This window comes from Haematobia irritans, chromosome 2, assembly GCF_050003625.1.
Source record: "Haematobia irritans isolate KBUSLIRL chromosome 2, ASM5000362v1, whole genome shotgun sequence".
Lineage (NCBI taxonomy): Eukaryota > Metazoa > Arthropoda > Insecta > Diptera > Muscidae > Haematobia > Haematobia irritans.
Window position 1 is genome coordinate 236,068,358 of NC_134398.1, and position 18,420 is coordinate 236,086,777.

Consider the following 18,420-nt stretch of genomic DNA (forward strand, 5'->3'; position numbering starts at 1 on the left):
TTGATCCCCAATTTTGGTTAACTAAATACGTACGGTATTTAATTCAAAATGCCTTAACTAGAAAGACAGTGCAGATCTCGTGGTCTATATGCTAAGACAATTAAGGAGAAAATGGTGCCAAACGCTCCACAAAGCCCCCAAGAACTCATAGCACTATTTGCCAAATCGGAACATATGAGTCATTGGAAATGTCTGCTGTTATATTTTTGAACTTCAGGTTTTAGGGAAGAATAATTACGACGATTTTTATGTTTAAAATGTTAACAAAAGTACATCGAAGAATCAATATATTTTCTGTATATTCCTGCACTTTAATATCCTAAATGCGATCACCGAACATTTTGTTTGCTGCTATGCCTTAATAGTTACGTTTTTAATTAATATTTTTATGTTAGCCTGATATCAATGCAGGCTGGTTCAATGTCCAAATCATTTAAACTAGAAATCATTACCATATTTATTCTAGCTTATTGTACAGGAAGATTAAGGGAATTGACATTATTAAGTTACTGAAAAAAAATGCCAGATACCCATCTCGCAAGCACTTGATTGGGTATCTGGCATTTTCTTTTCAGTAACTTAATAATGTCAATTCCCTTAATCTTCCTGTCCAATAAGCTCGAATAAATATTGTAATAACTTCTAGTTTTTAATTAATAATAAGTATAACAAGACATATTTATTGTTATCACTCTAATGTATTAGCAATTAATTTATTAGATGATACAGATGAAGTAAAAGACTGAAAAGGCGACATGTTCTTGATCTCCCTTTTATTTAAGTAAGGCTTAACTATCAGTTTCATGTAAATATTAGATATTTAAAAGTATATATTGTTAGTTTCAATGGAGCCTAAACAATTCAGTTTATGATATGTAACAAAAATTTGCTTAATGTTTTGTAGAAAATAGATTGCAAATAAACAGAATTACAAGAATATATATATTTTTATGTTACAATGGTCGTAGTTTTTTGTTAGTTTCAGCCAAACTAAACATGTTTTAGTGTAATCGAGCTTAATAAATGGCAGCTAACTTTTGCTATGTCAGAAAAGTCAATTAAAAAAGTGGTGTAAAAGTTGATGGAAACTAAAAATTTATTTCAAACAATTGATAATAGTTACGTTTTTAATTAAAAAATTAATAGAGTTTTGCAATCAACATCAATTAAATTTGTATTTGAATCAATTAAAAAATTAGTTGAAATTTGCTAATGAAATCATTTAATTTTTTAATCAAATATTTCTTTAATGTCCAATTAAAACTGTGATTGATACTATCATTTTCGTGATTGAAGACATTTCCATTAAGTAATTGCATCTATTAATTTCATTTCATTTATTTCAAACAGTAATATAATAACTTACTTTCGTGATTTAATTAAAAAAATTGTGTGTGATTGAAGACATTTCAATTAAAAAATTAATTGGATCAATTAATTTCGTGATTGAATGAGGAAAAAAATTTTTGTGTGTAGTACGTGTAAGTTATCGTAAATTTATAAATACTTTAATTAAAAAAACATACTATCTTATTAGTTTATTATTTTATTTTTGTTTTATTTTTCGAATTGTTAGATATTACAAAAATTGTGGGACTGTGTTGGATTTATTTGAAGAAATTAATACATCAATACTACACAGGAAAAAAAAATTACCAAAATATTTCCAATTAAAAAGTTGAAGTTAAAATTTTTTAATTAATAGATTAATTGATACAATTAACATTCTAATCAAGATAGACAAATTAAGTTAACTAAGTCAATGATTGAACATATTAAAATGTTGAATTTAAAAATTAATTGAAACAAAACACACGCTTCCGATCTTCGTGAAGATTAATATTAAAATTAATCTTGTTTTTTAGAGATGCAAGTGTCAGCCTTATGAAACTTCATAGTCTTTTGTACGTACATACATTAGGATTAAGGTGAACGTTTGAACGAATGTGTGAGGTAAACCCTTACATACAATGAACAAAGCGAAATAAAAACGTAGATCCAAAGCGTATCATGAGGCCGTAGTTTTGGATTTTTGTAAAACTTCTCCATAAATGATTTGAAAAGTAGCTATTACCGAAACTTAGCCGTAATAATGCTATCCATGTTCAATAATTGAAAATGACAAAACACGCTTCCAATCTTTGTGAAAAATGTAGGTCCAAAGCGTATCATGAGGCCGTAGTTTTGGATTTTTGTTAAACTTCTCCATAAATGCCGTAATAATGATATCCATGTTCAATAATTGAAAATGACAAAACACGCTTCCAATCTTTGTGAAATTTGTAATTCGAAATATTCATTAAAAATAGTTTAGTATATTAGACATTGCTTTGGTTTCATTCACACGCATTACATATAACTTAAATTCCTAACCCACATAAATCACCCCTTGTATGCAAGTGTATGTGTCTACATTTATTATATCATATATGTACATACTACTTTCTGATAGGAATATAAAATATGTCCCCGGTGAATTAAAGACACTTATTGATTAATTTACACATTTCCAGAATAAATAAATCTATAACTTGTTGTAATTTCATACTAATCTTGTTTTCATGAAGATGCATAAAAACATTCTTGTATACTTTGTATAGTTATAGAAAAAAATATAGTTGAAGTACTTCTCTCAGCAAATTAAAACCAAAAGTTCACTTTTTATATATAAATATACGTACATATTTGTATGATAAGGATATCGAGTATCCCCTCGACAAATGAAAATAAATAATAAATTGCTAAAAATAGTTTTTGTGTTGATGGTACTTGGTAAAGGCTAGCGCTAGCAGAGAACAGTCTAGTTTGTTAGTGTTTGGAGCATATTTTAAACATCGAATAAATATTTATATTCTAATTCGAATTGTAATAAATTTGAGTATATATTAACTAATTAATTCATTTGAAAAGGAATTGCTTTTAAAATAGTACAAAGTTTTATTTGATGTGAAAATACTATAAAGACTAAAATGATTTATTAAATACAAATAAATACAACTTAACATAAATCTATGGACTCTTGATACAAAAAGGTACTTTTAAACTGTAAACAGTGGAAACAGTCGGCGCACAACACAAATTGTTTCATTTAAATATTGGACAACTCCTTGCATAAATTGGACAACTCCTAGCATAAAATGTCCCATATTTTAAGTTTAGTATTAAAAGAATAAGAAATATTTTTCTTTTAAGAATTACTTCTTTATCATATATCACTTCTCCCTTTCTCAGGGTACATTTTTCGCTACACACACAGACATATAAATATATATATATATATGAGTGTGTAGAAAATACAATAGCCTATTTTACTTGAGATCATATTTCCTTATACGTCATGACTAAGTAATGGAGTGTCATAATACCGCAATGTTGATGAGGAGGAAGTAAAACTGGAACAAGGACATAGCCAACATGCTGGATGGCCCTTACCGAAAACATCTGCAAGAAGATAGAGCTTGCGCCGATTTGGTCGATGTGAACCTTTTTGTTGAGCTTGTTCCACGGCCGTTTCATCGTGTAAGATTGCATGCATTTGGTCAACCATTATTGCTAACACGAATAAACCAAAAAGAGCTGATTCCAAAAGTAGAATGACACTGTGTAATCTGAAATATATTTGAATATATTGTTATACTATTGTAATAATATATAAAGTAGTAATATTGGTTTTAGACTAAACCTCTGATTGAGAATTTGACCACGCCATGTTCCAGTAACTAATATAATTAAGAAAAATTAACGTATACAAATTGCCCAAATATCAGGTAAAATGATTTGCTATCAATTGCTTAACATGCTCCCAGTGCACCTGATTTGATATTTGGTATGGCGTCGGGCCCATTTGGTATTCTCTTGTTTTTTGGTTATTAACTTACAGTCTTGTTTGCGATTCCAATGTATCATCTGACTCGCATTCCTCACAGGGATAAACCCAAGAAACCACTACCATGAACACTGAATATAGTGCTAACACTCCAACGTATACCAAAAACTGTAGAAAAAATTTCTGATTTCTTTCTCCAACGCAATTATTTATCCAAGGACAATGATGATCCATTCTTCTTATACAACGTTTACATATACGGCAATGATGTGCACGAGGAGGCCTATAGGTCTCGCATCTAGTACAAACAGTCCAATTCCACTCATTATTACTGTTCCCATTGTTTTTTCCGACTGTATGTAAATCAGAAAAATCTAGGCGGTTAGCAGGAAGTGGTACTGTTCCGGGATCCGAAAAAACTGCTTTTAAGTGCGATAGTGCTAGCAGGAATACAACAGTATTGAATAGGATTACGTGTATTGGAGCCCAAATGCTGTTACCATGAAAATAAACGTAAGAAACAATAAATATTGGTAACTATATAGGTGTAAACAATGGTACCTGGATTGCATAGTTTGCAATATTATCCACCGCATAACAACATAGTCTGCGTATATAACCATCAAGTAAGTGATGATGAGACAAACTACTCCACAAGGATCTTTCACGAATCTCATTTTAAAGTATTTACTCTGAAACGTCTGATTAATTTTCTTATTTTTCTATACAACTTCTTGATGTGACAAATGAGAGCAGAGTTACCAATTAAAAATAAAAGCATTATTAAAAGCTGCCACATCATGCAATAAATTGTACAACAGTTGCGTTCAATTACCTCATAATTTGCAAGAGAATGAAGCCGTTAAGTAGCGCCCAGAAAATGAAGCCGACCAATTTTCGTCGGCAGTAGCTGAAACTAATTTTTTGCTTCCGGAAGCAAAAAATTTCCGACGGTAGATAATTATCCATTATAAAATCAATTTGAAGTGATCCGAATGGTAATGAGATTTGTTGTACAACCAATCTTACAAACACATTTACATTTCATTCAAATTTTCTAAGCTATTTTTTTTGCAAACTTATTATAGCAATTTGATAATGATAGATTTTGGGTGGAAAGTTAAACATTTTGACAAAAAAATACAATTATTAATAAATGTTTCCGATTCAAAACAATATTTTTGATAAGTTGGCGGCTCTGGCGATTCCTACAGTATTAAGGCAATCAAAAACTTACTACTTGCAATATTACCGGAGGTTTAAAAATACCTGTATACAGCAAAAGTGATTCCTTTTGTTAATATCAATAATCAAAATCACATCTTGAAGTCCGGGTTCGAATCCAACAGAGACCCCACCTTAGTAAAATGTCTTTTTTTATTCTTATTGCATTGGAATCATTTTTTTAAATTGAAAACTAAATTTTTTCTTCAATTGTTCTTTTTTTTAATAGAATAACCTCTACAGTGATTGTGGGAATCGTCAATGGTAGCCAAAAATAATGAAACTCAAAAGTAATTACAAAATCGCATTTCAGAAAAAATTGCAACATATTAATTGACATGATGCCAATAAAATATACCCTTAATTTCTTAAGTTGTATTTATACATCATTTATATTACTTTGTGTTTAATGATGGTTGTAGATACCGTTGACAGTTGACCTCCTCGAGTGTCTCAAGAATATTATGAGGAAGTCAAGCGTAACACACTTGACCATAATTGTATTTTGTTTGTCATGATCAAGAAATTATATTCAGCACAAGTAAGAATTAAGTATGTATAGTTATTGTCACTGGAAACATCCCCATAAGAGTAGGAAGGCAAGAAATGATCGATTTTTCTAGAATGGATTTAGCTTTTTTCCGGCAAAATTTGAATAATTTGTACCATTTTATTAAGTTTTTTTAACCTATAAAAAATAAAACACTTTAAAATATAAAAAAACGAGTGGGAGCCACCGTGGTGCAATGGTTAGCATGCCTGCCTTGCATACACAAGGTCGTGGGTTCGATTCCTGCTTTGACCGAACACCAAAAAGTTTGTCAACAGTGGATTATCCCACCTCAGTAATGCTGGTGACATTTCTGAGGGTTTCAAAGCTTCTCTAAGTTTCAGTGCAATTTGGAACGCCATTCGGACTCGGCTATAAAAAGGAGGTCCCTTGTCATTGAGCTTAATATGGAATCGGGCAGCACTCAGTGATAAGAGAGAAGTTCACCAATGTGGTATCACAATGGACTGAATAGTCTAAGTGAGCCTGATACATCGGGCTGCCACCCGATTGTTGCTTTTAAAGCAACAATGTAGTTAGTTTATGTGGCAATATACTCGAATTGGTTTTTAACAGCGTTTCCGATAGAAGAATATACCCCGAAATTGGGAACGGTAAAAACCTAGATAGCGTTTTTTAAGAAAATATAATTAACACCATCCCCTTGAAGTTTCCAAAACTCCACACTAGTGTTACATAAGTCTGAGTGCTTTAAACCTTGAATTAAATCTTAAACAATAATAATAAACATATCTGGCGTTAAATTAATTCATAGTTTGGTTAGCTTTAATAGATACAATTATACATGTCCAATTTGGGAATTTATATTTATTAATGGTTTATCATATTATGACATTTGGATATTTAAGATACATAGTTTTTGTTTTAATATTATAGATACTTGATAGATCGCAAAGATTAACTGCGTCCAGATTTATTAACCTTTGAAAATTCACAAAAACTTAAAGATCAAAAAGTTATAACAATATGAATCTGGAAAGGAAAAACAAATCATCATCTGTTTAACACAATAGTGTAAATTTATAAAAAGTTACAGAAGGCATTAAAAAGAACCCTTTATAGCCCTTTGATTTTAGTATGCAAATTTAATTTCATTGATTATATATGTAAGAGTAATATATGTGGAACAGTGCATTAAAACAGAATTTTATGAAGACTTTTTTTTACGAAATACAGTATTAAAGCACATCATTCAATTCGTCTGCAAACTGTGTTCGATGAGAAGAAAAGATTAATGTTCTATTGACTACGTACACATTTAATTCATCGAATAATTTTTTCGTAATATTTGCTGCACTCCATGACTTCATATATCGTTATTTTACCGTTGTTGATAGATTGGAATGTTCTGTTGGACATTTGACTGGTAAGATGGCTGGGTGACAGCCGACACAGGCATATTTGACATTTGTTGTTGAAGTTGACCGAATTGATCGAGAGAATTGTTAGAAGGTATAGAAGTGGGTAAATTTGGTGATCCTACAAAATTGGATTGACCATTCGGTAGAATATTGTTATATATATGCGAGTTATGCAAAAGGTGTGTGGAAGATCCATTCACATAAGACTGCGGTGATTGCTGGAGTTGGTGTTGTGGGGACATGTAACGGGAGTGTTGGGCATGTGAAGTGGATTGTGTAGGTGGTGGACCCTGGTTTGGTGGCACTGCATTTGAAGCAATTGAAGGGGATTGTGGTGGAACATACTGGGATAATATTTGGTATGATGGATGATGCTGAGAATCTCCAGATGAAGCAACATTTACTGCCGCTTGCGGTTGTCCATTGGACGGCAAATAAATGGGTTGTTGAGAATGACTCGGTGGTACAGGCATTGCTTGTGGATGAATAAGTTGGGTATTTGATTGTGTAGATATAGCTTGATGTGAAGGAGTTTGCGTGTTTGATTGGCTATTTTGGTATTGCATCGACATGTTCATTGCCTGATAATTACCAGATGTAGGGGGATAAGGCAAAGCATTTATGTTGCTTTGCAACTGAGGCCCGAAATTGCCTTGAAAACCAGTATTCGTCCCGTATACCATGTGACTAGGTTGTTGTTGTATATTATAGTAGCTTGATAATCCTTGCATTCCAGGAATGATTGAGTTGTATGACGAGCCTAACGAATTTCTGTCATCCCTCATTAAAGAGTGATAAAGGTTTATAGCGTCAACAAGATCACTAGAGAGTTGGGATAGTTGTGCATGTTTCCGATCAACTCTTTCCAATTCTGCATCAATCAAAGGGCCCATTTGATGAACTTCTTGCTCCAAACGTAGCATTTCTTCTGTATCCTGGGATGGATCCTCTGGATTAGCTTCATTGATCAGATGCAATAAACGGTCTATTTTTTTCTCATCAACTTCTATTTTTTGAGATGCTGCGGCAGCAGCAGCTGCCTCAGTCTTGTGCTGCAGTTCTTTGGTGTCTTCTTCAAACTGTGCACTTTTTTTCATTTTATGCTGCTGATTAATTTCCAGTCGTTCGGGATCTACGGATAAGTCTGCTGAGACGAAATTCGAGGGAAATAAACCTTCGCCACGTTGGTTAAAGCCTTTCCACCAATTAGGATCAGAGTCGTCAAGTACATGGATGATATCACCAGCCGCAAAAGTCAACTCGTTTTCCTCGGCTGCTTCGAAATCATATAATGCTCTAACTTTACGTGCTTCCATTTGAATATTTGAGCCTGCTGTACTAGCACTCGAAACTGCAGGGTAAAGCGACGACTAGAAAAACGAAGAACGCAAAAGATTAATTTTTAATTTCATTGTAGCCATTCATTATGCATTCAGAGTGAAAATATACATACACTCACATTAAGCGCTAGGGATCTAAAGTAAAGTGTAAAATGAAAAACCTATTTCATCCTCTTGAATCTAATCCCCTGCCGATAAAATACACTTATAACAACCTTTTTTTTAATCCTCGAATCATGTCAAATACCCCATTTCTATTATAGTCCTCAGTGCCAATTTTTTATCCTCTCAATGTACTCTAAACGCATTTCCCGGGGTGGGCCCTTGAGTTTTGAGTATAGCCAGATATCAAATCACGTATCCTTGATTCTGGATACGACGAAAAGTTTGAATTGAATATTTTTATCCATAGGAGTATCTGCTCTTGTATAGAATTTATTACACAAATATTTCCCAATGCTTGCATTAATATTTTTCACTTATCTATATTAAAGGATATATATATAGTATCTTATCGTGCCCTCATGATAAAACCAAACTCTAGCAAAACTGGATTTACGTTTTACTTTGTATGCTTATATTTAAGATGAATATCTTCCTCAGAAAGATTATATTCTTAACGCCTATGGCCTCTTCTCCTTTTGTGGAGCGTCGGACAAACATAATTTTCTTTTGAACAGAACAATTTTCAATTATAGTATATATTATATCCATTATAGATATAATATAAACTCAAGTATATTATTTGTACTTACGTAGTGGGCCCTTGAGTTTTGAGTATAGCCAGATATCAAATCACGTATCCTTGATTCTGGATACGACGAAAAGTTTGAATTGAATATTTTTATCCATAGGAGTATCTGCTCTTGTATAGAATTTATTACACAAATATTTCCCAATGCTTGCATTAATATTTTTCACTTATCTATATTAAAGGATATATATATAGTATCTTATCGTGCCCTCATGATAAAACCAAACTCTAGCAAAACTGGATTTACGTTTTACTTTGTATGCTTATATTTAAGATGAATATCTTCCTCAGAAAGATTATATTCTTAACGCCTATGGCCTCTTCTCCTTTTGTGGAGCGTCGGACAAACATAATTTTCTTTTGAACAGAACAATTTTCAATTATAGTATATATTATATCCATTATAGATATAATATAAACTCAAGTATATTATTTGTACTTACGTAGTGAGTAGCACTGCTATTTATTGCCGAATTTGCATGTTTAGGACTATTCTTAACTTCTTTTAAGGACAGTTCAATTGCTTTGGCTAACTCGTCTTCCTCTTGCTGAGTATTAGGTGCCGAATCCTTTGTAACTGCGATCTTTGCACCTGATTTTGAAGGCTTATTGTTAGTATTGAAGTCGTAATAATTCTCTTGTCGCAACTTGGCATATAGAGATGGTATTAAGTTCAGTTCGGGGTCATTTTTGAATTCTCCTTCAGCCCATCCCTTCAGAATCTGGCACATTCGCTTTAAAAAAATATGTTTTATTTTCTGTTACGAATAATTAAATAAAACTTACCGACGATACTTTCGGCTGTGCCTTCCCCAATAGTCGAACAAACTCATTTTGGAATTCACGAGACGCAACTTCCAAATGAAAAGCTTTACCGCAATTGTTCACACAGGCATCCAACAGTGTAATAGCCTGCATAACCACGTGAGGATCATTGTGACCCATACGCTTCATAATTGCTTTCAAACAATCTTTTGCAACGCGACTGTTCGACGATGTTTTATCGCAAACGTCCATAATCAATGACCAGTTTTCAATGGTATTAGATTCGCTAGTTGCTTTTTCTGTAAACAAACAAGTAAGTAATGTATAAAGTAGGGCGGGACCGACTATATTATACCACTATGTAGACCAACAACCCAACTCTTTCAAAAATGTTGGGGGTTATTATGAAGGTTTGTATGTATTCCCATATACAAGTATTTATATCTTAACCGATTTGGACAAAATTTTTTGTATTTCTATAAAATCTCTAGAATTAAAATTTAAATCGGCTAACGCCCTGTGATGAAACACAATGTTACTAAAAAATATGGGAAAATAATGCATTGGACAAAAGAACTTTTATGATTTATCGGGCGATACATATGTATTCGAGATATAGGACAATTTTAGTAATATTTATAATTTTAGCTACTTAGTACTGGCGAGTTAACAAGAATATCGGTTAGATCTCGCAAGATATGTGGTCATTTGTTGTTGTGATATATTATTCGGCCAAGTCGAGCGATATTTCCACAAGTCGGAGCTTTATTTAAAACTCGACCGTTCTGTGGAAAGTCTGGCATTACAGTGTGTAGGATATGAGTACCTAAATCTAAACCGATTTTTTTCCTTTGAGCCAAAGTAATACTCTGTGCCAAATTTGAGGACGATCGGACTTAAATTGCGAGCTGTACTTTGCACACAAAATTACGTAAAAAGACAGACAGACGGACATCGCGAAATCGACTCAGCATTTAATTCTAAGACGATCGGTATACTAAACAATGGGCCCCAGGGAACAAATTATTTGAGCACAATAAATACAGTCGAGGACATACGATTAATAATGCAAATCATAACAGAAACAACAATTTTAAATGGCATCAGGTTCAATAACTATGGCTCAGATATGTCTTCACTGTGCAACACACATGAGAAAGAAAATGTTCAGCACTTTATAGGCTGATGTCCAATTTTGAAGGAAATAATAAACCCCTTTTTTAAAAAAGAGATTTTATCAGGCAAGGAGATAAAAAATTTGCTAGATGGAAAGATTGTAGAATGGGCATGTCTGGCAAAGTTCACAAAAATTGCATTGAAGTACAGACTAGGATTAATATTTGAATTCAATTATTAAATAGTACTTTATATTACATACGTACAACGTAAAATTAAATCCACATGTAGACTAACGACTATATGTCAAAGTCTTCAAGCTAACTGAAAGTAATCACCTTCGGTGATCACCTTCAGTTAGATATCATATTTTATAAAGTAATAGACTATCTCATTATAAAGCTCATGTCTGATTGTTTGAGGGACGGCGCAATCCGGTATCAAATTGTTAATAGTTAGAAAGGCTATTACAACAAGTACATAGGTTTTTTTTTTTGGCATTTTTATCGAGCAATTCTTGAACGCTCATTGGCGATACGCTTCAAAAAATAAAAACTTTGAGTCGGTGACAATTTTAACTATATTTCAATTTGAAATAATGGTTTTTATTAGGGAAAGAATGTTTAAGTTATCTATATGTAAGTCTCGTGAATTGTATTTCTATTAATATATAGTCCATAAAGGGCCTGGATTAATAAAATATTAAATGAATTGAAGAAGCAAAAAATTTTGTATTTTGTATTTTTGTATTGTATTGTATTGAAAATAACACGACTAAAATGAGCTGCAAAAATATAACAGCAAACACAGAGTGTTGCTCTTTCCTATTTTCTTTGAGTGTAGAATCAATTAGCATTCATGACGAAATATCTTAATGTACCATATGCGCAGGGCATAATATTGTTTCTTTTACATAAACCAAGCCAAGATAGATTGGGGATGCACATTAGAGGTGTGCACGTGAAACGTGAGCGTGAGTTTTCTGATATCACTTGCGTAAGTCAATATAGGCGTGATCAACTCTACAAACGTGTTGCGTTAGAGTGAGTCAGGACAATAATCTGTACGTGAGCAAAAATTCTAATAAAACTCGCTTACGAATATAATTGCGCTCACGGATTGAATAACGATTACAACTCCAATTACAGTAACAACGTTAACATGATAATCATGCTCACGATTTTAAACATAATTCACGACATAAATTAGCAATTAGCAAATCTTTAATAACGCCTATCCTATTATTCCGGTCGAGGAACTTTTTAACTCTTATTGTGTCAAGAAGTAGATTTCAAATGCAATGTATGACTCAAGGGTGAGTCAGTCATTTTCTCGAATGAGGAGAGTTTTCGTAAAACCGGAGATTTTACGTGAGTCACGACATTACTGTGTGTGAGTGTGCACTCGAGAATTCAACATTTTTTCGAGCGACATAAAAGTATCGTACGTGAGTAGAAATGTCCCGTCGTGAGTAATATACACTCACATGCACACCCCTAACGCGCATTACTACGTCAGAAGTCTTTTAAATTTCAAAACTAAAAAGAAAATTTACGATTTTAGCACTTAAATGTGGAAGAAGTGCAAACATTTTTATTAACAGCGTAAAATTTCGTCGACTGATGGGAATTAGTACTAATATACACTATATATAACTTACCCACATCTGCATCAAAGCCAGATGACGACTGACCAAATATACCCATTTTTTTGTTAACAACAAATCTTCCGATGTAGCTTTTTTGTTGTTTTAGAGCCTGACCATACAATTTCAACACGAAATTCGAATATATCAATTAGATTAATATATATGCAGAAATAATAAATATATTGACTTTTTCAATCGAATACAATGAACTTTTGTCTTTGTTGTTTTGATTGGTAATTAATTTTTGCACTGTCAGTAGAGATTGGTAATTCGATTACAATTATACTCGATAAATTAAAGGCACCTAAGACAGACGAACATATTTGGAAATCTCGAATAAGCGAGCCCAATAAACACAAACGTTTGAAAAATGCTAAATTTCAACAATTTTTCAAACATTTTTTCAAAGGATTAAGGTAAGATTCAAGATAAGAAATTGTTGAGAAAATCGCGTTCTCAACAAAAAACAGACATTACCCTCAACACTGAAATTCAACATATTAGCAATAATATCTCAAGTGTTATCCTCAAAATGAAATGCATCGTTACTCAATAATTTGTCAAACAATTTTCGATGCGAGTCAAATTCAAAATTAACATCGTTGCAAATACTTTTCAACCTAAATTTGTATGAATGATATCCCCACTTCAAATTGAAAGTCAAAGCCAAAATTCTATGAATTTTGTATAATTTATTCATTTTCATCAAAATAAAATATATAATACACTACATAGTACACTACAATACCAATTGATAAATAATAATCTTATTAAACATATCAACAAATAAGAACAAAAACAAACAACAAAACTTTAAATATCTTAAACATTATTAGTAAACACTTTTACATTGATAATTCGATTTCCTTCCTTTTGGTGTCATTAAAATTTATTAACATGCGGGCAATTTGAAATTAGGAACCTACTGGACCGCGTGTTAGAATTGATTTCCAGGAGAAGGAATTCACAAAATATCCATTTTAAACTGATAATAGCATCATCCAGCAGTTGTTGATTTCAACAATTTGTTGTTTTTAACAATTTTAATTGGTTGCACTTGTAATGTTTCTGGAAACTTTTTCTTGTCGATAAGCCACTCATTTTTCATTGGTCAGCTTCTTAATGTTTGCAAGAATGTAGTATCCAAAGATTTTAGTTTTCTGCAAAGAGATTTAAATTTAGTTTCTTCTCTAAAGTGTTGATTTAAATTTTCATATTGACGTACCAATATTATAAACTATTTGAAGCAGTTCCAGTTAATTGTCCACCATTTTTTCATCGGTCAGCTTTTTAATGTTTTCAAGAAGGTAGAATCCATAATTTTTGTTTTCTGCAAAGAGATATACATTTAGTGACTTCCTTAAAGTTTTATTTCATTTTTTTTTCACTTACCTATTTTTATAAACTATTTGGTTATTTGTCTAAAATTTTCCATTTTTTTATTTCTTGCAATTGACCACGAACTTCGTTGCACAAATAAGTATTGAAAACCACATGGTTTTTTCGTTGCATTTTAGGGTAGTATTTTGTCAAAGTTTTCTCATATTATCTTCAACACCTTTTCAAAGATTTCGTCAACATTTTGGCAAATTGGAAGTAGTTCGCAAATAATTTGAAGATGTATTGAAGGTGAGCTATTTCAAGTCAAGTTGAATTTATGTTGAAAATTATATTTACCCTCAAATTGAAAAGTTGTTGCATTTGAAAAACGCTCATCCTGTGTTTATTGGGAGGTTTCAAGCATACCCAATAAACACAAACGTTTGAAAAATGCTAAATTTCAACAATTTTTCAAACATTTTATTAAAGGATTAGGGTAATATTCAAGTTGAGAAATTGTTGAGAAAATCGCGTTCTCAACAAAAAACAGACATTACCCTCAACAGTGAAATTCAACACATTAGCAATAATATTTCAAGTGTTATTCTCAAATTGAAATGCATCGCTACTCAATAATTTGTCAAACAATTTTCGATGCGAGTCAAATTCAAAATTACCACTGTTTTCTTTAAATTTGCTTCCCAATTTTGTGGAGATTTGTGGAGTCGTGGACTTAAATCCATATCTGGTTCCAAGTTATTATAAAATATGTAAGAAACATTTTACGCAGGGAAAACTCCACAGGTATAAATGGATACCAATTGGTGTTCCCACGGAGTTTATGGAGGGATACACCGTGTATAATCCTTCAATAGCTGCTTGTAAGTCTAATAGTTTTCATTTAAAAATGTCCATAACTCGAGTAATTTTTGATTTCTCTACAGCAACAGCAGCACAAAATGTGCCACCTCATCAGATGTCATTTGAGGATGATCTTTACGTAGGTCCATGTAAGTTTCTGACTGTATTATCTTTTTTCATACTCGAGTAAATTTCGACTTTTCAACAGCAACATCGTCAGCAGCACAAAATGTACGTGAAATGAATATGTCATTTCAAGAAGAGCTTGATGTACGCCCAAGTAAGTTTATTATATATTACATAAAATTACCCATTATGGAGAGATTTTTGTTTTCAGCAGTCGCAGGTCCAGAAGCAGCAGTCGCAGGTCCAGAAGCAGAAGTCGCAGCAATTTTATTCAGCGAAGAAAGAAGGCCCCCAACTTTCAGAGACGAAATATATGGAGATCTCCAGCAATATTATTTCTTTGGGAATGATGCTTATGCGGACAGAAGTATTTTTTTATTAATTTAAAATTTTAGTGTGTAAATACGTTAATGCTATGTATTTTTTTCAGCGTTTTCTATTGCTACATTATTGCGACATGCCCCTGAAAGGATTCCCCAAGAAGGCATCTCGGAACGAATGACCGAATTCTTGGCGCACTTTTCGTCGTCGTTGCAATCATACGAAAAAATCGTATGCATATCATGCGACGAATTGTCAGTGAATGCATAGGGGGCCCATTAAATAACGTTTCAAAACTTCGTGTATTTTCTATGAGTAGCGTGATTAGTTCATGGTATATGGTGGTTGCGTACTTCACACTGAGTCATGATGCCAGTGGGTTAAATGTGGACCAACTAAGGGTTGTTTTGGAAGCAGTAGGGCGAGCTGGGTTCACCCCAATGTTTCACTGTAGTGATACTTTTCAATCATTGACCTCGGTTTGTATAGAACAGAACCAACTGCTCAAATTAAAACGAGGTAATATTTTTATTTATTTACATGTGTATATATTTAACATGCATTAAATCCTTTAAATCATGACGTTTTATGTACTATGGACATAATACATTCTGTCAATTTAGCTCGAAAATACATCTTAAATGACCTCATTAATATAGAAAACATTCCTGAAAAATTTAAATTTATGTATGGGAGAAAGTCTACTGCAACGACGCAATTTTATGACATGTTCGTAGCAAACTATACCTTTAATGAGACGTTCTTTACTCATGAATTTGCAAATTTGGAATGTCACAGTGCAGAAACTAAAGAAATCTTGTTAAAATTCCATAATCTCCTTAAGATAGATTTCGGAAAATACGAGTTTGAAACTCTTCTGCATAGTGAAATTGGTAAATATATGACATTATTTAAATATCTATAATATAATTAATTGTTTTTATTATAGCTGCGATTGACGAATACATATATTTTTTCCGAAGGTATCCCCCTTTTAAAAAATTAGTTTATTCCCTTATGGGAATAAAAGCGTCCGCGGTTTGTGTTTTTTTCCATACATCGCGTGGACCTAATTAATTGTAAGGCGCTCACTACAATACGGTTGGAGCAACTATTCTCCAATTGGCGACACAATTATCCGATCTCCGCTACTTCTCTGTACCCAATACTATACCAAATTGGAGGATTGTATTCTCAGTATTATATCGCGCAATCCCAGCATGGCGAAACATTTAAGCTATATTACTGAGCTTACAAAAGAAATGCAAATTTTAGAAATTAATTATACCTAAAGGTAAGTGAGTGTATTAATGATTCTACCGTTTCAGAAAATCATCCTTCTTTTCTCATTTCAGGGGATTTACAGATTACGGAAATTGTGTGGTGATGTGATGTATTAATTATAAAGGTTATTAAGGTTATTAATTTTTATTTCATTACATGTTGTATTATAACAACGTTTTTCATTTATTTCAGATAATGAGAGGCGTTTAGTGGACAAATTCAAGTAAAAATTAATTACATTATAAGGTTTTTCACCGAAATATAATATCACAGTTGGCGATTGTTGCAGGAATGGAAGTTTGAAACGCTGGCAGGGATCTTGGAACTGAAATGTTGACAGGGGTTATCTGAATTGAATTTTATCCCAACAAACACAATTATTATTCAACCGTCGAACGGAACGGACGTGTTTTTTAATAGCGGATAAAATCATCGTAATAAGTACTTACTACGAATTTCAAGTGTGGTGGGATATTAGGCCACCATGCAGAGAAATTTAAAGACATCCACTGGGTTGCTAACTTCAGGGCCCAGTGGACGGGTATCGACTGGAGTTGTAAATTTGGGCAATAACCAAGAGTTAGGCCCAATTAGTCGACCTGTAGACGGGTCGACAGGTGGCGACAATTTGACAAGTCGAACCTTTTCCAAGGTAACGGCATCAAAAGGAGGTAATCCCTCACGAAAGAGATTCAAAGAACGCAGAAATGCTTTGCTTATCCTAAAGAAATTAGGATCAGTCGACCCAAGCACGTTGTCGGCTAAACAAAGCGATTCCTTAAAATGGGCTCAAGGAATTCTTGAGGCTGGAAAAAGGGAACGATCACCGGATGAGCTGCCATCCTCCAAAAGGGATCAACGATCGTTTGCCTCAGTTGCTAAAGACAGCCTTGTGATGGCTATCATAAATAAAGGAGCATTGGACGGTATGGTTCCAAAGCAAAAATGGGGGGAAATTGAGAATGCTTTGTCTGGCGTCTACTCACAGGTGCTGGAAAAGTTTCCCGGCCCAGATCCTCGACACCAAGAGGCTGGTTGGTATCAAGGACGATTTAAGCTAGTCGCATTTGAGGACCAGAGGTCTATAGAATGTTTTAAAGCTGCTCTGATACTAATTGGTGAAGTTTGGGAAGGAGCTGCTCTAGAGTTAGTCGAGAAGAAAGACATACCGGCTAGACCAAGGGCACATGCGTGGATACCTGCAAACCCTTTCATTATATCCAAATGAAGGTGTATAAAAACGATCAGCTAAAGGATTCAGAAATGGACAAGCCTCTGTCTGAATCAGAAGTAAGCGGATCCTCTTGCGAAGTCGAGGGAGATACCAAAGTTGAAGACATGGATAGATACCGTATGCGTGAGGAGGCTTCTACTGCCTCAGAACTCACCAAAGTTGAACCTATGGTTATTGCGAGAGTCACCGATATCTCTGAAGAGGACATTGAATTGAAGCGGCTGATGTGACGGTTGTTGAAAATCTCGATGGTCCTACGGATCCTCCAGATAAATCTTCATCATTGTAAGGCTGCATGTGCTGCCTTAAAAGTTCTCCTGATGAAAGGGGACATAGACATAGTTCTTATTCAAGAACCATATGTTTATAGAAACAAAATATGTGAATTAAGTACTCCGGGGTTCAAACTATTGCAGTATACTGGTAATGATGTAATTCGAGCCTGTATAATTGCTAAAAACGAGCTTAACTTGTTTCTGCTTCCTTCAATGTGCAATGCAGACACTGTCGTTGCCAATTTAGAAATAGCCAAATGCAAATATTGGGTATCTTCGGTCTATATGGGACATGACAGGGAGATGCCTCCATGTGCCGTTAAGACCTTAGTTGAGGAGTCACTGAAAACAAAGACGAAACTCATTATGGGATGCGATGCGAATGCGCATCATA

General features: G+C 33.4%; 2 protein-coding genes and 1 long non-coding RNA gene across 3 annotated transcripts; all 3 read right to left on the reverse strand.

The window, feature by feature from the left end:
* Positions 1-2,262: 2,262 nt before the first annotated feature.
* On the reverse strand, positions 2,263-4,584 carry Dnz1 (DNZDHHC/NEW1 zinc finger protein 11). Its single transcript, XM_075298018.1, has 3 exons — positions 4,388-4,584; positions 3,879-4,319; positions 2,263-3,608 (listed from the first exon to the last, which is right to left on the reverse strand). Exons 1-3 carry the CDS (start codon positions 4,501-4,503, stop codon positions 3,329-3,331), a joined length of 837 nt encoding a protein of 278 aa, XP_075154133.1. The 5' UTR covers positions 4,504-4,584; the 3' UTR covers positions 2,263-3,328.
* Positions 4,585-6,408: 1,824 nt separating this feature from the next.
* Positions 6,409-12,842, reverse strand: Stam (signal transducing adaptor molecule). Its single transcript, XM_075298019.1, has 4 exons — positions 12,618-12,842; positions 9,863-10,140; positions 9,520-9,810; positions 6,409-8,352 (listed from the first exon to the last, which is right to left on the reverse strand). Exons 1-4 carry the CDS (start codon positions 12,661-12,663, stop codon positions 6,943-6,945), a joined length of 2,025 nt encoding a protein of 674 aa, XP_075154134.1. The 5' UTR covers positions 12,664-12,842; the 3' UTR covers positions 6,409-6,942.
* A 435-nt stretch (positions 12,843-13,277) lies between these two features.
* Positions 13,278-14,321, reverse strand: LOC142225406 (uncharacterized). Its single transcript, XR_012719269.1, has 3 exons — positions 13,998-14,321; positions 13,831-13,935; positions 13,278-13,765 (listed from the first exon to the last, which is right to left on the reverse strand). It is a non-coding gene; the product is annotated as an uncharacterized LOC142225406 (long non-coding RNA).
* Between the last annotated feature and the right edge of the window lie 4,099 nt (positions 14,322-18,420).

Coding starts and splice junctions, on each gene's coding strand:
- Dnz1 (XM_075298018.1), bottom strand. CDS start 4,503: ATGAGATTCGTGAAAGATCCTTGTGGAGTAGTTTGTCTCATCATCACT. Junction 4,320..4,387: donor TTGCAAACTATGCAATCCAG/GTACCATTGTTT, acceptor TCATGGTAACAG/CATTTGGGCTCCAATACACG. Junction 3,609..3,878: donor TTGGAATCGCAAACAAGACT/GTAAGTTAATAA, acceptor AATATATTTCAG/ATTACACAGTGTCATTCTAC.
- Stam (XM_075298019.1), bottom strand. CDS start 12,663: ATGGGTATATTTGGTCAGTCGTCATCTGGCTTTGATGCAGATGTGG. Junction 10,141..12,617: donor TGGCTTTGATGCAGATGTGG/GTAAGTTATATA, acceptor GTTTGTTTACAG/AAAAAGCAACTAGCGAATCT. Junction 9,811..9,862: donor CACAGCCGAAAGTATCGTCG/GTAAGTTTTATT, acceptor ATTTTTTTAAAG/CGAATGTGCCAGATTCTGAA.